Source organism: Strix uralensis, chromosome 11 (genome assembly GCF_047716275.1).
Source record: "Strix uralensis isolate ZFMK-TIS-50842 chromosome 11, bStrUra1, whole genome shotgun sequence".
Lineage (NCBI taxonomy): Eukaryota > Metazoa > Chordata > Aves > Strigiformes > Strigidae > Strix > Strix uralensis.
Window position 1 is genome coordinate 6,685,781 of NC_133982.1, and position 20,724 is coordinate 6,706,504.

The following is a 20,724-nucleotide window of genomic DNA, read 5'->3' on the forward strand; positions in this document are numbered from 1 at the left end:
TACTCTGTCTGTTGGTGTTAGTGTCTGTATTAAATTTATGTTCTTTTTTCTTCCCCTAATAAGTCTGGGTTTTGCCTGCCTTAAAGGATGAGATCATCCCTCCCTGCCCTTATCTGATCAGTTCCTGGGTCAGTATCCTTATCAGTTCCTGGGTCTCTTGCTTCCCTCCTTCCCAGCGTTGCGAGGGAAGTGGGAGTGAGGAGCTGTGTGGTGCTCAGTTGCCCTCTGAGCTCAAACCACGACACCAAGGTTTACACACTGCAGAATCCCTTAGTATGGTGGACATTGAGCATTGAGCATCTCAAGGGTTATACTCAGGACTATAGCAAAGAATGACATTTTCTGCTCCAGCAACTGACACTAGTGCTATATATGACAGTGGTGACAATGTTGGAATTGAACAAATGGATGCAAATTTACAACTAGGTAGTTAGCAAACTGCATTGTTTTAAAGCCAATTTAGAACTCACAGCAGATTCTCATCCCCTGCAGAGTCATGTACTGTCATGGCATGAGAACAACAAAAGCTTCAGACTTCCCCTCAACTCAGCATGCATCAATACTGACTGAGATGGAGCATACGAATATGTAGGAGGGTAGGTCAGCCTTTAACATTGCTTAGAGTACAACTTTGAAGTTGTTTTATACTAATTTGTGCATGTCCAACAGCTTTAATTAGTGTATTCCCATGTCCTACCCCTAGCTAGGTGATGAGAGGAATATTCCTTTGAGCAATTAAGTCAGTTTTGTGCCACTTGCCCAATGCAACCTCTGCACAAATCAATACACTGGCTTGAGAAATCTTAGATATTGCATCTGACAACTCTTGCACCTAAAAAGTATCATCTTCAAAGAAATATGGCTGCTGAATAATACTCCTTGGCACCCCTGTGTTGAGACATCCGTGCAATCATCCCTAGCCTGACTACCACAGGCATGACTAAACTTACTAACAATTGTATTACAAGGTCCATGTGGACTAATAAAGAGATGTCTGATCTGAAATGATCTGCGTTTCTGGAGGTTATAAATTAAATGAGATTGTAGACCTAGAGGTTCTAAACTACCACAGTAACAGGGATCAGGAAGCAACAGGATTATCTCACGCTGAAACCATCTTGCTTTCATTTTCTTTTGTTGGAGTGAAACAAATCTAAGCTAGGATGTTAAATTAGCAAGATTGTGTATGGCAGGAGAACAGCTCAGGTAATAACAGAACAAATCACTTGGATTACATCTAGACTGTGTCCCTGCCCCAACTCCCAAGAGTGAGAAGTCAGGAGAAAGAGGGGAAAAGCCCCTAGAGCAAAAAGTCTGTCATTTACTTGGTTCAATGCTCCTCCAAAAGTGATCTTATTTCATATACTTTCCAGATCCTCTTTACATTTATAGAGCACAGAATGGATGTACTATGTATGTATGTGTCTAGTTCTAGACAGACTTCAGCAGAATCAAGATGAAGTTACCATTCTATCCATCTTTTTTTCCATGCAGGCATAATGCTCTTCAATTGTGGTTGTAATCTGGGTCAGAGTCAGTTTTCTAAGGCAGTAAACATTGAGGGGGGAGAATTTTCTCATGGCTTTAGGGCCCTGAAAGTAAAGCAGCTTAAGGTAAGAAAGGTTTGTTCTGCCTTATTGGACTTAAACAAAGACAGAAAAATAAAATGAAAAAAATTGACTCAAATCTTTGGTCTTCTCTGGCATAGCTTGAAACAAGTACAATGACTGACATCAGGAGACCAAATCTGAAAAATTCCCCAACGTACTTCTAAACTAAAAATGGATTGCACATCTAATGCTAAATTACTTACTGCTATGCAGCTGTAGGAATTACATTAACAACTTCAATCTTTCTTGAACTATTTTCCTTGCTAGTGACAAGCATAACTGTGACTTGACTTGTATGTTACATATATTTCAATGAGTTGATATAAATGATCAGACATGCTGTATTCCCAGCAGTAAAGCTGACTTGGATTTGCTAATCTGCAGTTAGTGGCTGCAAATTTCAGTTTCAGAGACTTTAACATGTCAGTTTAAAGCCACTTAAATCTCTGGGCATCCATGAAGCTGATTGCTGATTAAGTCACCTCCAGAAACTTCAGTATCTCACAAATGTTAGTTCAAACACACATTATTGCTTCCTACAAATGTACTAGCAACAGAACAATATATTATGTGATAATTATGTACGGTCAAGAAAAAACAACTGACAGGAGGATTCATGGGTTTGTATTTGAGTTAGAAGAAGTTTTATGCAGAGCTTTTTGTGTGTCATGTCTGACATGAGTTGGAGAGTGAGGCAGTGCTGGCTTGGGGTTTTGGGATGGCATTGAATAGGTGCTTCATTTTCCTGCAATCAGGACTACAAAAGGCATGTAAAAGTGGTTTCATAAAGATTACATAATCTCCTTGGTCTGGGGGACAGGAGTGTGCCTAATATGTGTAAGGCTTAAGTGAGTTTAGAAGAATGCTGAACTGTCTTATTTCAATTGTCAGTGACCATTTTTAGGTCAGGACCTGTACTGCCTCCAGATCTGATCCAGAACTCAGTTTCATTTAAGTACTTCCAGTCTTCCTTCTGTCTCACAGTTTGAGCTGAAGTACCGAGTTTACTCTAGATTGCGTTTCCTGAATAACAAAACTGTTCATGATCTTGTGACAAACTGATAAAAATGTGTCACTCGGAGCCACTATAGCAAGAGGTCAGAGAGATTATTCTTCTTGGAAGGGATCCAGTATGTGCCTGCAGATGACTCCTTACCAGGAGAACATGTTCCAGGAGTTCCAAGTATCCCAGTGTACATTCTGTTCCAAAGCGCAGGGCTCTCTCTCGAACTTCTTCACTCACATCTGGGTGATATGATGCTTGCTGAGGAGGTAAAACAACATTAGTACCCCAAAACTGCTCCCACAAGAGAAGGTCAACACAGAGAAGTTAAGGGAAAGAGAAGGGAAGCAATTTTTTCATAACGTGCAAATGACATTTGAGCTTGAAGGCCAGCCATTTCTGTTGTAAAGGTGTAAGCAAACTGCACTCAAACAGCAGCAGAGCTCCAGTTCTGAGAATGGCATTGGGAACACTTTTCCTTTTATCAGCACATCCTCCTGTCTGGGTGTGCATCTGCAGTCTTTCTTATGTCCTTCCTTAGGTATTGTCAGCAGCAGTACTACTTCTTTCTGTCAGTTGAGAGCAAATAGAGAAACCCTCGAAGAACCATGATTTCTTCTGATGAAAATATATCACTTGGAAAACATCTTGGGGCTGGAACGGGCTCTTGGGTGGCGTATATACTGTTCTACAGTGCAAAGGTTATGCTATTGTGGCTCTTCTTTTTTACTAATACCAACAAAAATAGAAATTGTAAGTGTAGATTTGTCACCCATAAATGACCATTTACATCTTACGGGTTAGAAACAGGCCAAACCCATTTTTTTATTGTAAGCCTGTACAGCCCACCATCAAGGAATGAAAGCAGAAATGGCCATCTAATTTAGAGACCAAAGCACTGGGCTGGCCTCAGAAGACTTTTGGCCAATGAGAGGTCAACCACCAGCCCAGCGCATGGATTGAATGTGGGTGTCTCACTTTTCCCTCTCCATTCCTCAAGACAAAGATAACAGTTTGTTCCTTATAAAAAGCTTTGCAAACAGCAGATGAAAAGTGCTATGGAAGTGCCGGGATATTGTTATTCTACATGAGAGAGACAAAACCCAAACCAACCAAACAATCCACCCACCCAAAAAAAGCATTAGCTGCTTTTGGTTATCTTGTAACACACTGTATGTAAAAGCTTATTAATGGCTTTAGCTTGACATAGGGATTTAACATCGCAATAGGCAGTGCCGGAACCATCTGTTTAAATGCAGAGAAGCAGCAGAATCAGTTCTCTGACTTCTTAAGTATTTCCACAAAGAATAATGTCTGACATCTGACATAAGCCTGACTAATTCAATAATTTTATTTTTATTAAAAAGTGAAAACTGCAGTCTCCTCAAGCCTTGTATATTCTAAAATAAACTTATAGGGAATTTTTTTACTGAACATAAGTGCTAGTTGTTGACAAGTGAGACTTCCTAAAAACCTTAAAAATTAGCATTTCCTCTCACAGAACAACTCCTTCCACTCCTGCAGCCTCATATCTTCCATTGGGATGGGGGATTATCTCACTGCTCATTTATTTGGAGTCCTTCCTGCAACCCTCAACATCCCGAGCTAGTGCTGTTGTCAGCTGGGCCTGGACCTGGTCTATGGGCTCCCTCTGCCGGGAAGTTCAAGATCAGCAGAGCACGGAAACGGCTCTCATTAGCCACCTCCATCTCTTCATCTTGTCAAAAAATAATCTGAAGGGAAAGGAGATGGGAGAATACAGGATAGGATTTTCCCCATCTTCAGCATACTCTAAACAAGCTCCAGAAGCCCCCCAAAATCCAGAGCAGCTTATTTTTCATTTTCCAGTAGGGCAGAAGGATCCTCTAGTGTTTTTGTATGAATACATTATAAGCATCCTAATATGCCTCTTCCACAGTTAGATATTATTGTTTCACATGCAGTTAGAGCAAACATCTGTAGGAAAGAAATATAAACTTCTTTTTGTGCTTTGCATACATAGCCAAGACTGATATCAGAATATTTTGGGAGCATTTTTAAGGTTCAATGAGTCTTAAACTGTATACTTCGCAGCACATTGAAGAGGTGATAAAGTAATTTTAGGAAGACATTTTTGTAACCCAGAAACATCCCAACAGAAATGTCACTACACCAGTTAGGACTTGCAACTGAAATGTTTACTTTTCCAGACTTGCACAGAAAGGCTGCCAAAGCATCTCAAACTGAAACATATGTCCAAAGAACCAGAATACACATTTATTTCCTCACGCCGAGGCTTCTCTTCACTATCAGCCCTCATTTTCTCTTCATGTGCTTTCAAAACAGTAAGGCAGCAAGCACGACTTGACTCTAATGCTGGAACTACTAGTCTATCAGCACTCATGAATAACTCATGGAGGTAAAATGTACTGAGATAGTCAGAGTCAAAAAACCAGTGCTGTTTGAAGGAACCTAGAGAATTCACACAGTCCAACCTCAAGCTGGGTCAGCATTAAATTCAGACCAGATTACTTAAATCTTTGAAAACCTCCGAAGATGGAGATTTCATATCCTCTTTGGGCACCCATCCCAGTGCTTAACTGTCCCCACAGTAATTGGAAGTTCCCATGTTTCAATTTTTGACCACTGTGTTTCGTTCCCCTGCTGTGCACCTCAAGTAAATAGCCCAGCACTGTCTCCTCTCACCAATCTCCTGGCAGGTTTCTGAGGTCCCCTCAATGCCATCTCTTCTCCAGGCTGAACAGGCAGCTCTTCAGCATCTTCTCACAGGGTCTGTGCTCCAGCCCCAACTGTCTGGGTAGGCTCTGCTGAGCTCAGTCTGGTTTTATCAGTGCCCTTCTTTTGGGGAGCCCAGAACTGGACACAGTATTCTAGATGGAGTCTAATGAGTGCTGAGAAAAAGTGAATAATCGTTTCCCTCAATCTAGTGGCTATGTAATGACCTAAGTCATTACTCATTCCATTATTTTCTATGCTTTTGATGGACGTTTCATACCTGCTTCCTTTCCAACAGCAATCATTAAAAATAGTGATATTATGCACAGGTTACTTACTGCATAGTCATTGCTTTATACAAATAGGTAATAAAGACAGAAATTGTTATTTTCTTAGGGCCGGCTCTAACGTTCTGTAAATGTAATTACAGTGTTTCCACTGACTTTAATGAGAGTTGTCTTGGTTCATTATATCCCACAGAAATCAACCTCACTGTCTTTTGAAATGGCATCTACTTATAAGCATAGAATTAGTAATGAGCACTGTAAATTCATGTATAGCAGAACAAGCACAAGCATATATATAACTGCTAATAAGTCAAATCCCTTATACTACTTGCCTTAGGCTGCTGGCAATGAAAGAGAATTTAAATTTAAATTCCTGACACCAGGGAAGTCTGAGCTATGTTCTATACAATTCTATCATATATCATATACATGCACTTTTGTCTTAGCCCAAAGGACATCAAAATCTGATTATTTGTTAGTGTTTATTGTACAGACTAGCTTAATCACACTGGAAACCCCTCCAGTATTTGTCAAATATCACAAAACCCAAGTTGCACTGCATTGGACAGCTTTTACAGCATAGTGAGGCTGAGACTGCTGGCTCCTACCCCTAAAATTCAAGGATGTGAATATCATGGAGATGCCATGTATGGTAAACAATTTGTAGAAATTAATGGCATAAAATTTCTAAGTCTCTGAGCAAAATTTGTAGAAACAGGATTTTATAAATAAAATCTGGTACTAACTGTATATTTAAAAGCTTTGTTGAATGTCATGGCTATTCTGTAATACATTTTAGATAGTGCATAGAATTAGTATACCTGGAGACTCTTACTCCACTCTCCATTTTAGGAAAGCTAGACAAGGTAAAACTAGATCTTACTCCTTGTCAGTGTATCAATACAGGTTAAGTAAAATGATTCCCAGCCATTTTCCTTCTGAGGATTGCTTGCTTTGTGAGGGTGATTCCCTGGGAGATCACAAATGCTTTTCCAGCATCCCAGACCTCCATTGTTCAGGTTGCAGAAAGTTTCACCTGTCAGCCGCTTGCAATGCATGAACTACAAACCCATCAAATTAAGTGGGAGCAAATGTAAACATAAAAAGATGAATGCTCATAATTACATGTTCTAAATTACATATTGGGCTGTATATTGTGTATGTGAGTGTGTTTATAACATTTTTGGAAACAGAGGATACTGTTCCTGAGAGTTTGCTGCCTGTTTGGAGAGACTGAAGCAAAAATGTGTCTGCACTAGCCACTTCCAAATAACAAAGGATGTTTAGTGTGCCTCAGCATCTGAAATCATCCCTAAATTGATTTGTCAGAATGTTGCACAACTATGAGCTGTTCTTTGCCTGCCTTAGAAGTTTCAATTAACTGGATAGTACCTAAGACATATTAGGCCACAGTAGTTCTCATGTAAGTAGCACACTTGTTTAATTTTCCTATGCAAATTAGAGCTGCTTTGTTTTGTTGACCTTCTGAGTTTATGAAGTGGAGAGAACAGAATAAAAATTTGAAGAATGCAAAGTGGTCAAGGACGTCAGACACTAAAAACTGTCAGAAAACTAAGTCAAAATAAAAAGTTTCATTCAGTGGTTTTGTATAAATCCAATTCTAAGTTATATTAGAACTTGTACTTTTGTAAGAGAGTAATTTTAAAAACAAAATTAACCCTTCCACCTGGGCAGTATTAGCCTAAAAAATAGTCTAGGGCTGATGTAGAAAGTTAGGATTTGACCAAATATTGAAAATCAGACACCTCACAGAGCACCATTATTTCACTGTCATCTTTCATACATGTAAAGGCAAAAGAAAACAAATATAATTTACAGGAAAAGGCACTTCTGTGTTACTACTGAGGACCAAAAGGAATGAGATCTTCATAATCCCATTTTTTTTAAATTTATGCCTAGATCTTTTTTATCGTCAGAACAAAGCCAAATGGCTTAGTAGCCATTTATATGACACATACTTTCCCCCCAGTTTTGCAGGTCAGTTTTTGAAGTTGTCTAGCTCAAGCAAGTGTAGAAAACAGGGTATCAATATTTTTAGTGCAAAGGCAAAGCACATTTTTGAAAAGCACAGAAGAAACTGAGCAAACTGACAGGTTTCATTAAGGGGGGAAAAGACTACTAAAAATAGACCTGAGTGGTTCCTTTCACCATTCCTTTCACTGTTCCTAGAAATACTGAAATCATATTTGTGACCACAGGATTATTCATATATTCTATTACTTGCACAGATTGTTTGTCTTCCAGTTTAATAGGAGACTGAAAACTAGGAAATTTCAGGTCAAATAAAACTTCTCATTTTCACAAAAAGAAAATAGTCAATATTAGTGCTGTTTCTTTTTTCGTGCATAGCACAGAAAACCCTTTCTGAGAGAGACATTCCCTTAAAATTTTCATAACCGTTAACTTTCTCATCTGAAAAGTAGAGCATTAATACAAAGAAACTGAACAAAAACTGTAACACTGAAGGGATTCAGAGGCGTACAAAAAAAAAAATAAAATCAATCTTAGGCAAGGAAGTGAATCTTTACCTTACAAGCTGTTAGCATGTCAGCTACTGCTTTGCGGCTCAGATTTGCTGTAGCAATCACATCCTCCTGTCTGCATGAGTTCCCAGCTGCAACAGCTTTGGCAGTTGCCATGGTGATTCCTTTCGTCATCCGGATTGATTCTTCAGGTGATGATGTCTTTTCTGGAACCTCACTTGACTGAAACACCTAAAAGCGAAAGCAGAAGGAAAGCTGATACAATTCAAGTCAAAGCAGAAGAACCGGGAGAAAGAGACAGCAAGTGGAAGCAGCCTTCGAACAGCAGGAAATTAGAAACCTATCTGGAGCACTTGAATATCATTCTTGCTTGTCATAAGCCTGGCCCTGATAAGCCTGCTCACCTACAGACAGCAGAGAGAGACAATAAGCTGAGGGAAGCACACAAAAAAAAAAGTTAACCCATTCATCTCATCTGCCATTTAACTAATGGATGACAGTTTGTTACAGACTGCTGTTCAGAGTGTTACAGGACTGAAAGAATTACTACTCCTTTAATTACATTCTTGTTTCATCCTGACTGCTGCTTAGGCTGCTCTACTCACATGAGGAGATCTTTCCCCTGCAAAGGCTGGGCCCTACCAAGCCCTTGTTGATAGCACAGTGCAGGACAGACCAAGAACATTGCTAAAATATTCAAATGTCTCTTAAAAAGGTGGAGATGGAGTGTTGCCTTTTATGCTATACTCAGTCTCCCTTAGAAACCTAAAGATATAATTTTGTAGGGTGAATCGTGTGAAAATAGTTCAAATTATCTGACAGTACACACTACTCTCATGAATACTGGAATACATGAACTGTGGTGAGATGTAGGTAAGAAGAGCTGGGTAACATTTTTATCTTGTATTTCCTTTTCCCAAGCTTTAGCCTGTATTTGCTTGCCATTCTTTTACTGTGAAAGGGCAATTTGGAGCGCACAATTAATCAGGAGAGGTTTCTTGACTACACACAGTGCAACCTAAGCAGGCTAGTGGTTACAGAAGCCAAATGTCTGGACAAAAATGAGCCTGGTCTATCCCGTGCTTCCAGTTCATCAGTTTTTTACTTTCTCTCTCCAGAAATGGAAGCGATGTTAAAAAATAAAGTCTAGTTAAATATGTAAAAGGACATCTCTCAACGTTGCTCAGATTCAGTCCCTGGAGTTCCAGGTCAACCTTGATGCATTTCCTTCAGCACATACGTGCCATCCTTGGTTCCTCTCGACCATCTCCTAGTACTCCACTTTTCTGCCCGTGAAAAAGACGACACCACCACCACCACAGACCCATTCCTGAGCAATGCTGACAAAACGAAAAGGGAGAGGAGGAACGTTTCAAAGAGACACCAACCAGATGGAGAAAGCAGATGTGATAATGCACAATCTTTCAATGACAGATACGGACAGGTTTTAGATCAGAGTTATAGAAAGGAATGTAACTTAGCCAGGCCTTCATGAGGATACACGACAGTAACGTGCACTAGATACTGTACAGAACATTTCTGATCAGATACTGAACCAGGAGTTTTTACCACTGCAGACACTGTATGAATTCCCAACAACTATATACAGATATGACGTGCTCCCCCCAAACCCCGGGTTATTTCTTCATTACAACAGCATTGCTCACACAACGAAAACAGATGTTTTATGGAGAGCACCTGACAAGTCAAAACTGTGCCAGTGTGGTTACAGTGTAAGAATTGGTAATCCACAGACTATACAATAAAATATTTTCTGCTGAAGTCTGTGCCTCTAGGTTTTTTTTTTTATAAAAAAGTAAAGTAAGTAAAGGAAGGAAAAAAAAAATCAGGCTTCTTCACAAACATGCAGGTATTAATTTAAGTCACTGAGCAGTGTATTACTAAACAAAAACCTGAAAGCTACATCTGGAAGCTATACTTTTATACCTTAAAGAGGAAGGAAAACAATTGTCATGGTCTAACACCTAATTTGGGAAAGAATGCCATGCTATTGTTAATTCCTGCTCAGACAGAATATCAGATAGCAGGCTATGTATCACTGGTAGTATCATTTCATAATAAAGGAAAAATAGAAACAAGATTAAACTGCAGGTGCAATATGGCTATGATGCTGAGGAGACATTACCAAAGACAGGATCAAAAAAAGTGAACAGCATTGTACTCAGAAAAGAGTATCTGTAGTGAAAGCTTAATGTCTAAAGAACAAAGAAGCAGTTGCTTCCAGAATTGTACATGTCGGTAGCATCTCAAATCTCAAAGCGGAGACTGGTAACGTCTGAAAGTAGATAGGCTGAACTGGCATTGTAATTGTACTTTCAGAGATGATTTGCAACAGGTAGAGAGAACCAAATTGCATCCAACACACTGCAAGGCAGTAAAGCATAGCTTGAGGAGGAGTGCCTGGGCAGGCTGGTTTGAGCATAGGAGCATACATGGCTATTTTGTTCTGTACCGTGAGTTCCTGTTTGATGTACTCAATTGTGGCCTCAAGAGCTCTTGTCCCTCGAGTAGCTTCATCTTCTACTGCTTTAACAGTCTTCAAAAGTGATGTGACATTTGTTACCATCACCTGGAGAGAGGTGAAGACAAAAATACATGATTCCTTCCTTCCATTTTTCTGAGACAGCAGGGTATGAAGCAAGGCAAATTAAGCTACGTAGCATTACTACTTCTAATAGGGCCTAAGAGGCTTAATGAACTGTACCCGTTATGGGACTAGGGACTAAATACCAACTCTACTGTTGGCCAGTTTCTGAAAGCTCCCTGAAAGTTGCAGAAATGTAGCACAACTAGGTGTAGAGCGATACCATCTTAAGTGTGAGTGTTCTGGCAAAGATTTTACAAAATTTGACAAATTTGACATACAAATGATAGCTACAATGAAAAAAGAAGAGATAGAAAGGCCAGCTTCTTGACAATTATGACTTAAAACACAGAGAGCTCTCCACAGCAGGAAGAGCCAAGAAGCCACTTCTCTTGACTAGATGGGTCATTCTCAAGTACTGCCTCAACAGCACACTGCTGTCACGTGCTCTGAAAGGATGAGAGGCATGGGTCTTACAGGTAAGCGACAGACATGAGAGCGAGAAGAGCTTCCAGCCAAGCAGAAGCTACCACACCACTCTCATAATGCGAAAGCAAAAGTAATACCACCTAGATCTCCACATCTGGAAATATTTTGTAGACACCAAGCCACAAGATCTTTGTGAGGCAAATGCCATAATAGACCTCAGGTGCAGGGAAAATAAAGCACAGATATCACGGGTATAGTGTAACCTGTGTGATTTTTGAGCTTTGATACCTACGTACTACCTGGAAAGATCTAGGAGAGAGGCGTCAGAAATGCATAATATCCTACGGTAGCGTCATAGGAGGGTTTTTTTTTTTCCCCTTCCTTTCCTCCCTCCCTCCCCTTCTCCCCCGCTTCCCCAAGCTGCAAGGTCTAAATGAGGAGGTCACATGCTTATCCTGAGCATATGCCATTGTTTAGAATGTAGTATTTAGGTACCATTTTATACGGGATAAATTTTAGTCTATAACATTAATAAAGGAGAGCCTGCCCTCCGATATGGAAGTTTCTTTTTAGAAAGATTCAGAAAGTTCTTTCATCAAAAACACAAAAGTCATCGGACAGCCTACAAAACCTGATAGTTTCATGGAAACTCAACAGTATCTCCTTATTTTTCTGTATCATCCCCGGATGATAATGAAACAAAGAAAGAGATAAGATTTCAGGCAATCAGAAATTGCTGAAATCCAAGCTTTGCATGTATATCAAGTGTGATTGCACAGATACTTTCAAATAAAATGTAAGAATAAGGTTTTACCTTGGCAGCACCTTTCAGCTGGTACATGGATGGATCATCTGCTGGTTTGCTGGCAGCTCCTTTGGTAGCACCAATGAGATCAGAAAGGGCCTTCGCAACATCCTTGATAGCATTTATCAGGACAACCTATAAGAATGAGAAATAGCCATATGTCTCAGGCAAGAATCAGTAGCTTGGATGAAGAGGTGATTTTTAGAACACAGGTAAAAAAAATCTACTACTGATACGCACATAGTACCACCCTCCCTCTACTACAGTAAAACACGTGACATTCTGGAAGAGAAAAAGCTACGCTGATAGCTACAGTATTTCATACAACTGGTCAGAATCTATAAAAGTGACTATTTCCTGTGAAGAATTTGAAATGCTGATTTCAGGAAGGATTTCCTTCCTCTGAGCTTCTCTGAGAGGAGGTTTACTTTTCTGCATGTTCTCCACTCTTTGGGTGGAAGCGGGACGAGAGCAAGAAAACAGATTGATTATAAGCTTACAGTCTAATGCTACAGTTATGTACCAATTCTGAAATCACCTACTGAAAGGTCAAATGTACTTGCTATGGCTAGGTGTTAGAGGGAGATGTTCTGTCACGGAAAAGGAAGTTGAACCTCTGTGAGAGGCTACACAGAACTAAATGCTGAATAACTTCATTGCCCTTAAAGTCAGGAAAAGTCAAATCTGGAGATACTGTCCCCTAAACCCAAGCTCACAGACAGAAGTCCCCGACAAATACAGGCACTACAACAGGCTTGTTAATTATCTTATGGTATTATTGGAATAACTCCTCCAAATCCTTCTCCTTCGCCCTTTCCACTAGTAGAAAATCAGATGTTTTAAGTATTTTGCTGGAATTCAGAGAGTTAATTTTAAGGAAAATGTTGAAAGATGCATGAAAAATGAGAAAGCTCAGGGAAAAAAAAAAGGCGTGGAACAATCACTTCTCAGTAACTGCATTTCTGTAGCATTATAAATATTAAGAAAGCAGCCTTATTCCTCCATGTTTGTAGTTCACTGTAACTTACATAAAAGTGAAGTCTTAGCTTTTCCTGAAAAGTTTATTTAGCTTTTGGTAGCTCAGAAGATTTTTGACCATGGAAATAAGAAAAGAACCTGAGACACAGCACTGACTGATGTGATTCTCTGTTGTCCAACTGCCTATGTTGTGCAGCAGCTTGCAGTGTAAGACATCTGAAACTCTGCTGCACCAGGTAAAGTAAGCGTTGCTGCTATGGAAAAACTGTTGTGACATTATCATGTGCTAAAGCTATTAGAAATGATCCATTTAGGACACATGATCCACCAATTTCAAACTGGCAATATAAACTCTCTCTATATATACTCTTTAGAACAAAAACGGGATGAGTCAGGGGTCCAATCACAACTTAGTAAAAATAAGACAAATAATTTGCCAAAAGCATCCCAGCTGGAACACACCCATGAAATAAAAGCAAAAATGTTATACAAAGACCTGTCTGGTTCCACTCAATGTTTTAACCTCTTGATTGTATTCTAAAAAAAGAGTGATGTCTGAGTAAACCCAGGAAAGTCCCAGGACCCTATTGTGTTGCTTAAAAGCAGAAGTCCCACAAGGTCTTATTAATTGAAAACTGCCTCTGGTCTCTTGTTTAAGAGTATCAGAAAAATTTTAAAACCTCTCACCTGTGTTTCAGGATCATCGGATCCCAAGCTGGCCGCTCCCAATTTTACTACCTCAGCAAGTTGAGTGATGGTGTTAGCTGATGACTGAGCCGCTTGGGCCAGTTTGTCCTGACTCGAAGCAGCACCAGAAACCAACAATTTTGTATCTTCAACTAAAGCTTTTGCTGTTTTCAGGATATTTTCCCTGTAGCAAAAAAACAGGAAGCAGGGAAGGAAGTGGAAAAGGAGAAGAGGAAAAAAACGTGTTTTTCTATGTTATGGTGACTAACAGCTACATAAAAGAGCTGATGTAAGTCATCATGGCAGTGTTCACTCATGATAATGTAGCACAGGCCAGGTTGCAAGCGGAGAAAAAAAAAAAAAGGACAAGACCACTATTAAAACAGTAGCATTATATTTTGGGCTAGATGCAAGGCAGTTTATTAAAATGACACCACCTTGAAAAAAAATGAGGTAGGGTAGTAGCAGCAGAGAGCATTGCATTTTAACACTGAAAGAAAACCTGGCCATGCTGTGAGAAAGTAACATCTGTCAAACCTCCATCTTAATCAGCATATTTTAAGGAAACTACCAGCATTTTTTTTTTGACAAATGCAGTAGCAAGAATAGCAAAAGGAACAGAGAATGGGACCTACTCAGAGTTCCCCTCACTATATACATGTTTTGACAGGTCAGGACAATAAATCCAAAGCAACATTTGGGTAAAAAGAAACCATTTTGAGTATGTGCTTCACAAATGAGTCGAGGTAACTGAGAATTAGAACCATATTCACATAAAATGTCAGCCTAGAAATGAATGACACCTGTATGAAAATCTCTGACTTTCAGTCTGCAGAATGGCAGCAATTTACACACCACTGCATCTTTCCTCTTTCTTGAGCAACTGGCAAGGTGGGAAATGAATGCTGGCCATGCAATTGTTGCGTAAGCCAACTAGGCTGCGAAGCAGTAAGTCAGTGTCTTGGCTGTGAAGCCCTGGGTTTTACTGCAAAGGACATAACAGTCAGATACTGCAAATCTCTTAACGTGATGAAAATGCTGTGGGATTATTTTGTGGCAGATGCTACTTGAAGGGAAAATGGGCTTATCTCTGCCAAAGGGAAAAATGCGTGGCATAGCTGTGCTGTTTCGATTGCTGCTGTCCACAACAGCATTAACCATAAGCATGATTTAGCAAGACAAACAGCCAGACAGTCAAGAACAGCTGTCGGAAAAAAGTATATAGAAGATTCCTCTTCAGCATCACGGACAGCTTATTTTCGCTACTGGAATAACAGCGCATGGTAGTCTATGCAATGCGACAGCTTGAATAAAAAAAAAAAAAAGCCAAAACAGTGCTCCAGTTTGCTGTCCTCTATCAATATCCCAATTTTCCTATTTCTCTTCTCACTCCACTGCCATGAGTTTCATTCATGGGAATCTAGAATGGTAGAAATTTATCTCCACATGCTGGTTACTTCTGCCAGTTCCACCGTTCCCCTGTGCACAGGCCCTTCCATCTTTTTCAGTTACACTGACCTGTGGTCTGCAAACGATTCATTGTTCTCAGCATTAAGGGTTCCAGCAGTAGCAAACATGATAGTGGTGTCCAGATCTGCAATTATCCCAGACACGGCACTAGCCGCAGTAATACAGGCTTGTGTGCCTTTGTTTCCTGCTTGAAGGGCAGATAAAACTAAGGAGACCTGGAAACAACATTAAAGCAACAAGCCGGTCATCGAAAGAAAGCCTCATTACAGGTTAAGTGAGCTCTTTAACATGACTGGAATCAACAAACAATGGGAAGCCATTCCGCAGTGCCGTTTTGCAAACTTTAATAAACCTCTACTTGCCCTTTCTCTTATTTGCTCTCTTTGTGCAGTAGTCATTGTGACGACTAAAGATTGGCTCAAACTAAAGGGGTCTTGAGCTATGAAGTTCACTTCTCAGACAGAATGAAGTGATCTGTTCATCACAGGATGAAGCACATCAGTTAGCACTTCCTTGAAATACAGTCAGAGGTAATGTAGTCAAATTCTGCCAGGATAAATGTCAGAGCCAAGAGCTACTGCTTTTCCCTAACATGTGCAAATAAACACCGGCCTCAAGCACCCCAGGAGTCATGTACAATACACAGATACAAACTTTAACATCAGAGAAACAGAAAGTATAGACTCTCTGAATCCAGATACTAAATACTGTTATAGAAAATTACAGGAAAACAATATATGGCTTCATATCTATAACACTTCTGATCTCTAAAAAAGCTAAAGATCTCTATTTCATGTAATTAACATTGTACTTGCAAAGCTCCACAGCTGGGATATTGTTCTCATGCCATACGAGGGTCCTAAATTCTGCTTTTGCAAGAAAGTAATCACATCTGGGGATATGTATACTGACTCCTAATATTGCAGTTCTTCCTGAGATTCTGTTCAGTCGTCCCTGAATAGGTTTTCCCTGTGATTCATTATTACTCTCCTTACCAGCTTTAACTCTTCATACAAGATACTGTTTACCCCTGCCTAAATTTGGAATTGCTGATACTTCCAGGGCATGACACAGTGGAAATTTTGTACAGCTAAGAGCACACTAACACAGGCTGAACAAGTGATGTTTGGTGAAATATGGAAGCAACTGACATTTGACTCTCAATGTTCATGCCCAACAAAAGGAGAGAGGTGCTGGCAAAAAGGTTCAGCAAAGCCGAACTACTCAGTCAATGTATTTGAAGCGGATGTTTCCAAAGACCAAGAAACCCCATTCAGTTTGAAGATGCAGTTCTAAGTGTGTTAGCTTGGCTCAGTCTTAAAAGGGGAGGACGCTGCTACATGAAATCACATGTCATCTACCAACCTCATCACGGCAACTGTGGCCATTCACGTGGACTCAGTATTTCCAAGACTGTGCCTCATAAGGCACAAGTGCTATCTCAGGTCTTAGGGATTAGTTTTGGACCAGACTCCATGTGGTATGAGGCTGAAGTTTTATTATGAGACATGAACAAGGGCTAACCATGGGCTAATCCAGCACATGAACTACACTGAACACTTGAAAGAAAAGTAAGAACTTAGTGTAATTCAGCCAATATTGTACTATAATGGGAATTTAAAAAAAAATATTTTCCTGAACCCAAACAATTTGACTGATTTACTCCCTGGGGAGCAGACAAACCTGTGGGGCAACATAGAGGGATGTCTTACCTTTTCCGTGACGGCACGAGCACATTCTATCAACTCCCTTTTGGTGTAACTGTCTGTAGGGCAAATCTGGAGAGCTCCAGCTTTTTGCACAAGAAAGATACAGCCGTGGCCAAGTTCTTGCACCCGAGTCCTGATCTGGAACCCTATCTAAATGGTAAAGAAGGTACAGGTAAAAAGAAAGCAAGAGCAAAGTGAATAAATAAATTTCATACTGGTACACTGTGTCAACACAAATGGAAACACGGACACTCTGGTGAATCTTTATTACCAATATTACACCCATCACCATACTCTCTGCAGAGGACAGAAAAAAAGGACAGATATAATACCATCTACTCATGTAGCCCAACCTTATAAAAGGCTTACTAATGAAACAGAAGCACTAGTGAACTGGACCCTGGGAAAGAAAAGGCATAAGGTGTGTACTCAAGTCGACTGCATGTAATTCAAGCACACACAACTTCACCACATTTGAATAACACTACTTTATCTTCCAGAACTGTACTGTCAGTGTGAGCTGTATTCACAGCATGCACGATGGGTAAAAAGTACACGTTGACACTACTGAAACTGGGTCAAAAAGTATACGACTGTTTGGTTTTGAATCTCGCACAGAGTCTCAACTTTCCAGAACCAACCACATACATACAGAGCACTGAAATGTGCCCTCACTGCTTCTGATTATTAACAATCCTACAGCATAAGCTGTGTGGTCCCTGTTTAGAAACACGTGATAGTTTTAGTACCTGTATGTACTTAGGCATATAGGTGTGTATTGGGATTAATAAGTAAGCAGGAATCACAGCCATTAGTATCACAAATGGAATTATTTCAACTTCAGGCAGAAAGTAACGTGCAGAAATGGTAATTCAGTTTAACAATATCAAGCCGAATACAAGCCATTGCTTTTCACATAGCTACTGAGCATGAAACACTCAAGTAGTCTATCAGTGGTGGAACGTAACTACAAAGTCAAAATCTCTTTTAAGGTCTTTTATCTAGATAATCTGATACATCTGGTGATGGTGAGATACCCTCTTACCCTATCTTGACAAAGTTTATCTATGCTCCATAACCAGAGGCATGCAGGGAGAAGAGAGAGATGAAAGGATTTCTATAATTGTGCTCAGACAATACGCAGCAACTACTGTAACAGGTTAATGCAACCGAGATGAATAATCCATATTCCTCTGATAGCATGAGGCATGTAAGACTGCATGGGGAACCTGCTTCTCCTGCATCGTATTATGACTCTGAGGTATGAAAAAATGTCCTGTCAATGAAAGATACTTGTGCTCCTACTGGTTGCCTGCACCTCACTTTCAGGACAGGAAGTTATACTTGAAATTGCTTACAGGCAAGATAAAAAACTATATATATACATATTTGTAATTCATCAAAACATAAGAGATCAAAGGAAAGCTGTATAGTAAATAATTAGGAGTTTTCTTTGTATTTGCAAGTTGTCTGTAAGTGAAAGCCCCAAGTAATTTAGGAGGTTCTGTCCTGGTCTATGGAACTGTCCACTATTATCACAAGCCATTTCTTTCTGAAGCTGGACCGAGGTTTTGATGAAAGGTTTCTGTTCTTTGACTGGGTAATTCTTGTAACAAGGTTTGCAGCATAAAAAGCCACATTTATAAAGTAAAATGTTACATCTTTTGCACAGTCCCTAAGTGTAGTTAAAAATCTTCTGATTCATAGCACTCCTAGGAGAAAACTTGTTCCGTAGACAGTTCACATGTATCAAGAGCAACAGGAGGGCTGAAGAGAAACAGAAGCGAAGCTGGTTTGAAGTTCTGAACATTCACTAAAAACATGTCGTAGTAAATCATAATTCCTATCGTTATACACCTGTGCGCATGAGCAGTGGTAAAACTGAGGTGTGCTATCAGTAAATATATACTCCATAGTAGTAAATACATACTCCATAGTACTAGGTGCAGCTTTGCCCCAACCTATGAAGGAACACTGAATAGACAGTATATTTGGAGGAGGGAAAGGTTGATATCAAAGACCAAAATAGGTATCTCTCCACCAACTGTAAGAAGAAACAGTACTTAAAACACACACATGTAAATAATTGTTGATATTCTAAGATTTCATGGGATTTTGAAAAGACACACAATTTCACTAGGCTCATCATCCAGTGAAAACAAACTTGGTAGAGTTTTTGTCTGGCTGCATACAGTTTGTGTCTTAGAGTCTGCTTTTAGTGACAACAGAAGTAGACTGTAAAACAGACAGATCTGTATAGCCAAAGTACGCCTATAATGTTGACTTGGTTCATATCATGGTTTCAGTCAAATTCTTCTGGGAACAGATGTGCTGCCCTGTCCCACGTTTCAAGTGTCAGTGGGCCAGAGGGAGCGCATCTGTTTGCCTATCAGACAAAGCGCACATAGTATAGAGAGTGCTTGTGTAAAAAAGTGGCTCACGAAGCAAAGGCAGTGGAAAGGCATTCACTGCATTTGTTTTAGAACCATTGCAAAGGCATTTGAAAGAAAACACATTACCCAAGGTTTGAAACCTATAATCTGTCTGATAATACAAGGGATGTATCATATTTGGCAATGGCTGCAAGCGTGTTGCTGCAATCAAGCGAGGTGAATACCCCTTGCCACTTTGCTCTATATTTATTGTATTCTCTATGGTAAAAGAGTACCCATGTTGACGCCACCGTGTACAGAGAATAAAGAGGTCTAAAAACTGCAGACCTCCTCTGGTTCTGCTGTAGCTGCAGCCATTCGGCCCTGGAGAGCCAAATGCCCATAGTCATTGGTCATTTGTGATGCAAGTCCTCCCAACTCTTCCGGGTTAGTAACCGACTTAGTCATCTGAAAAAAGAACACAGGCAAGAGAAAAAGAAAAATGACAGGCATAAGAATAATTTGTTAATACACTCCAGCTTAGAAGCATACTCATTTGTTTGGCCACACTGATGAAATGGGGTAAACTGCTTGCCATGTAAGGGAGCTGTCCTCCAGCAAGAACTCCATGACGAAACCCAAGCAAACATGCTTTATTAGAGTCACAGTAAACAGGCACTCACGGAACATACGGAGTAATCAAAGAGCAGCAGTTAGAGCTGGTAATTCACTCTTTGACACAGTGGGGAGAGAGGCCAGGTACACAGTTACTTGGACCAGGTGGGGAAGTGGGTTTTGTGTGTCACAGCCACCTTATTCTGTGAAAGGTGAGCTAGCCTACATCAGTCTCAGCTGGTGTGGCAGAGGAGCATGAACATGGAAAAAATTTGAGGACTGATGCAAAACATGTCTAAGATATGGGAAAAGGACCAAGAAGAAATAGGTATGACTATGCAGAATGCCTTGGTAGAAGGTCAGTATAAGTAACTGAATCTCTCTTTAGAAAAAGCCTACCTTTTAACAGAGATATTTCTTCTGTCTCCAATTTATGTTAGTAAAAGCCATGGAATTCCATCCTTGGGGCAAAACTAGTTTTAGACAAATTTATACTGTTTGCCAATAAGCTGCAATGTCATAGACAGCAGAATCATCAACCTGTCTTGACTGCAACAGCAATCAATTTTGTAAAAAATCCTGTCTGTAGCACACGTAAATAGTCCCCTTGCCTCTGTCAAAAACAAACAATCAATGGAAATACTGTTCAAAAGACAAACATGTTATGGTAAGCACTACTGTGAAACATGAGTTAAGAAAAATCTCGATTCAACATGTGTCCTTTTTTCTTTTGTTAAACCCAGGTGAATCACAAAAAAGCAAGAAAAGAACAATTTGAGATGTTGATATGCATTCATTCATAAGTACTACAGGGGTCTGAAAATATTATTATTTCACAGGCTAAATGAAACAGTAAGTGTGAAAGGGTATCCTGAAGTCATCATAAATGTAAGGTGGTATTTCAGTGACAGTTAAAACAGGCTGATGAAAAAGTG

At 39.9% G+C, this 20,724-nt stretch overlaps 1 protein-coding gene across 7 annotated transcripts in view; it reads right to left on the minus strand.

Annotated features, from left to right (window-relative positions):
• Positions 1–20,724, minus strand: part of TLN2 (talin 2) — a 209,792-nt gene that overhangs the window by 24,098 nt on the left and 164,970 nt on the right. For all 7 annotated transcript variants that reach the window (XM_074881059.1, XM_074881060.1, XM_074881056.1 and 4 more), the window contains 8 exons: positions 19,523–19,642; positions 16,806–16,952; positions 15,142–15,308; positions 13,624–13,807; positions 11,968–12,093; positions 10,593–10,709; positions 8,165–8,350; positions 2,767–2,874 (listed from right to left, as the gene is read on the minus strand). In XM_074881059.1, coding sequence (XP_074737160.1) covers positions 2,767–2,874; positions 8,165–8,350; positions 10,593–10,709; positions 11,968–12,093; positions 13,624–13,807; positions 15,142–15,308; positions 16,806–16,952; positions 19,523–19,642 — 1,155 coding nt within the window. The remainder of the gene's footprint in view (positions 1–2,766; positions 2,875–8,164; positions 8,351–10,592; positions 10,710–11,967; positions 12,094–13,623; positions 13,808–15,141; positions 15,309–16,805; positions 16,953–19,522; positions 19,643–20,724) is intronic.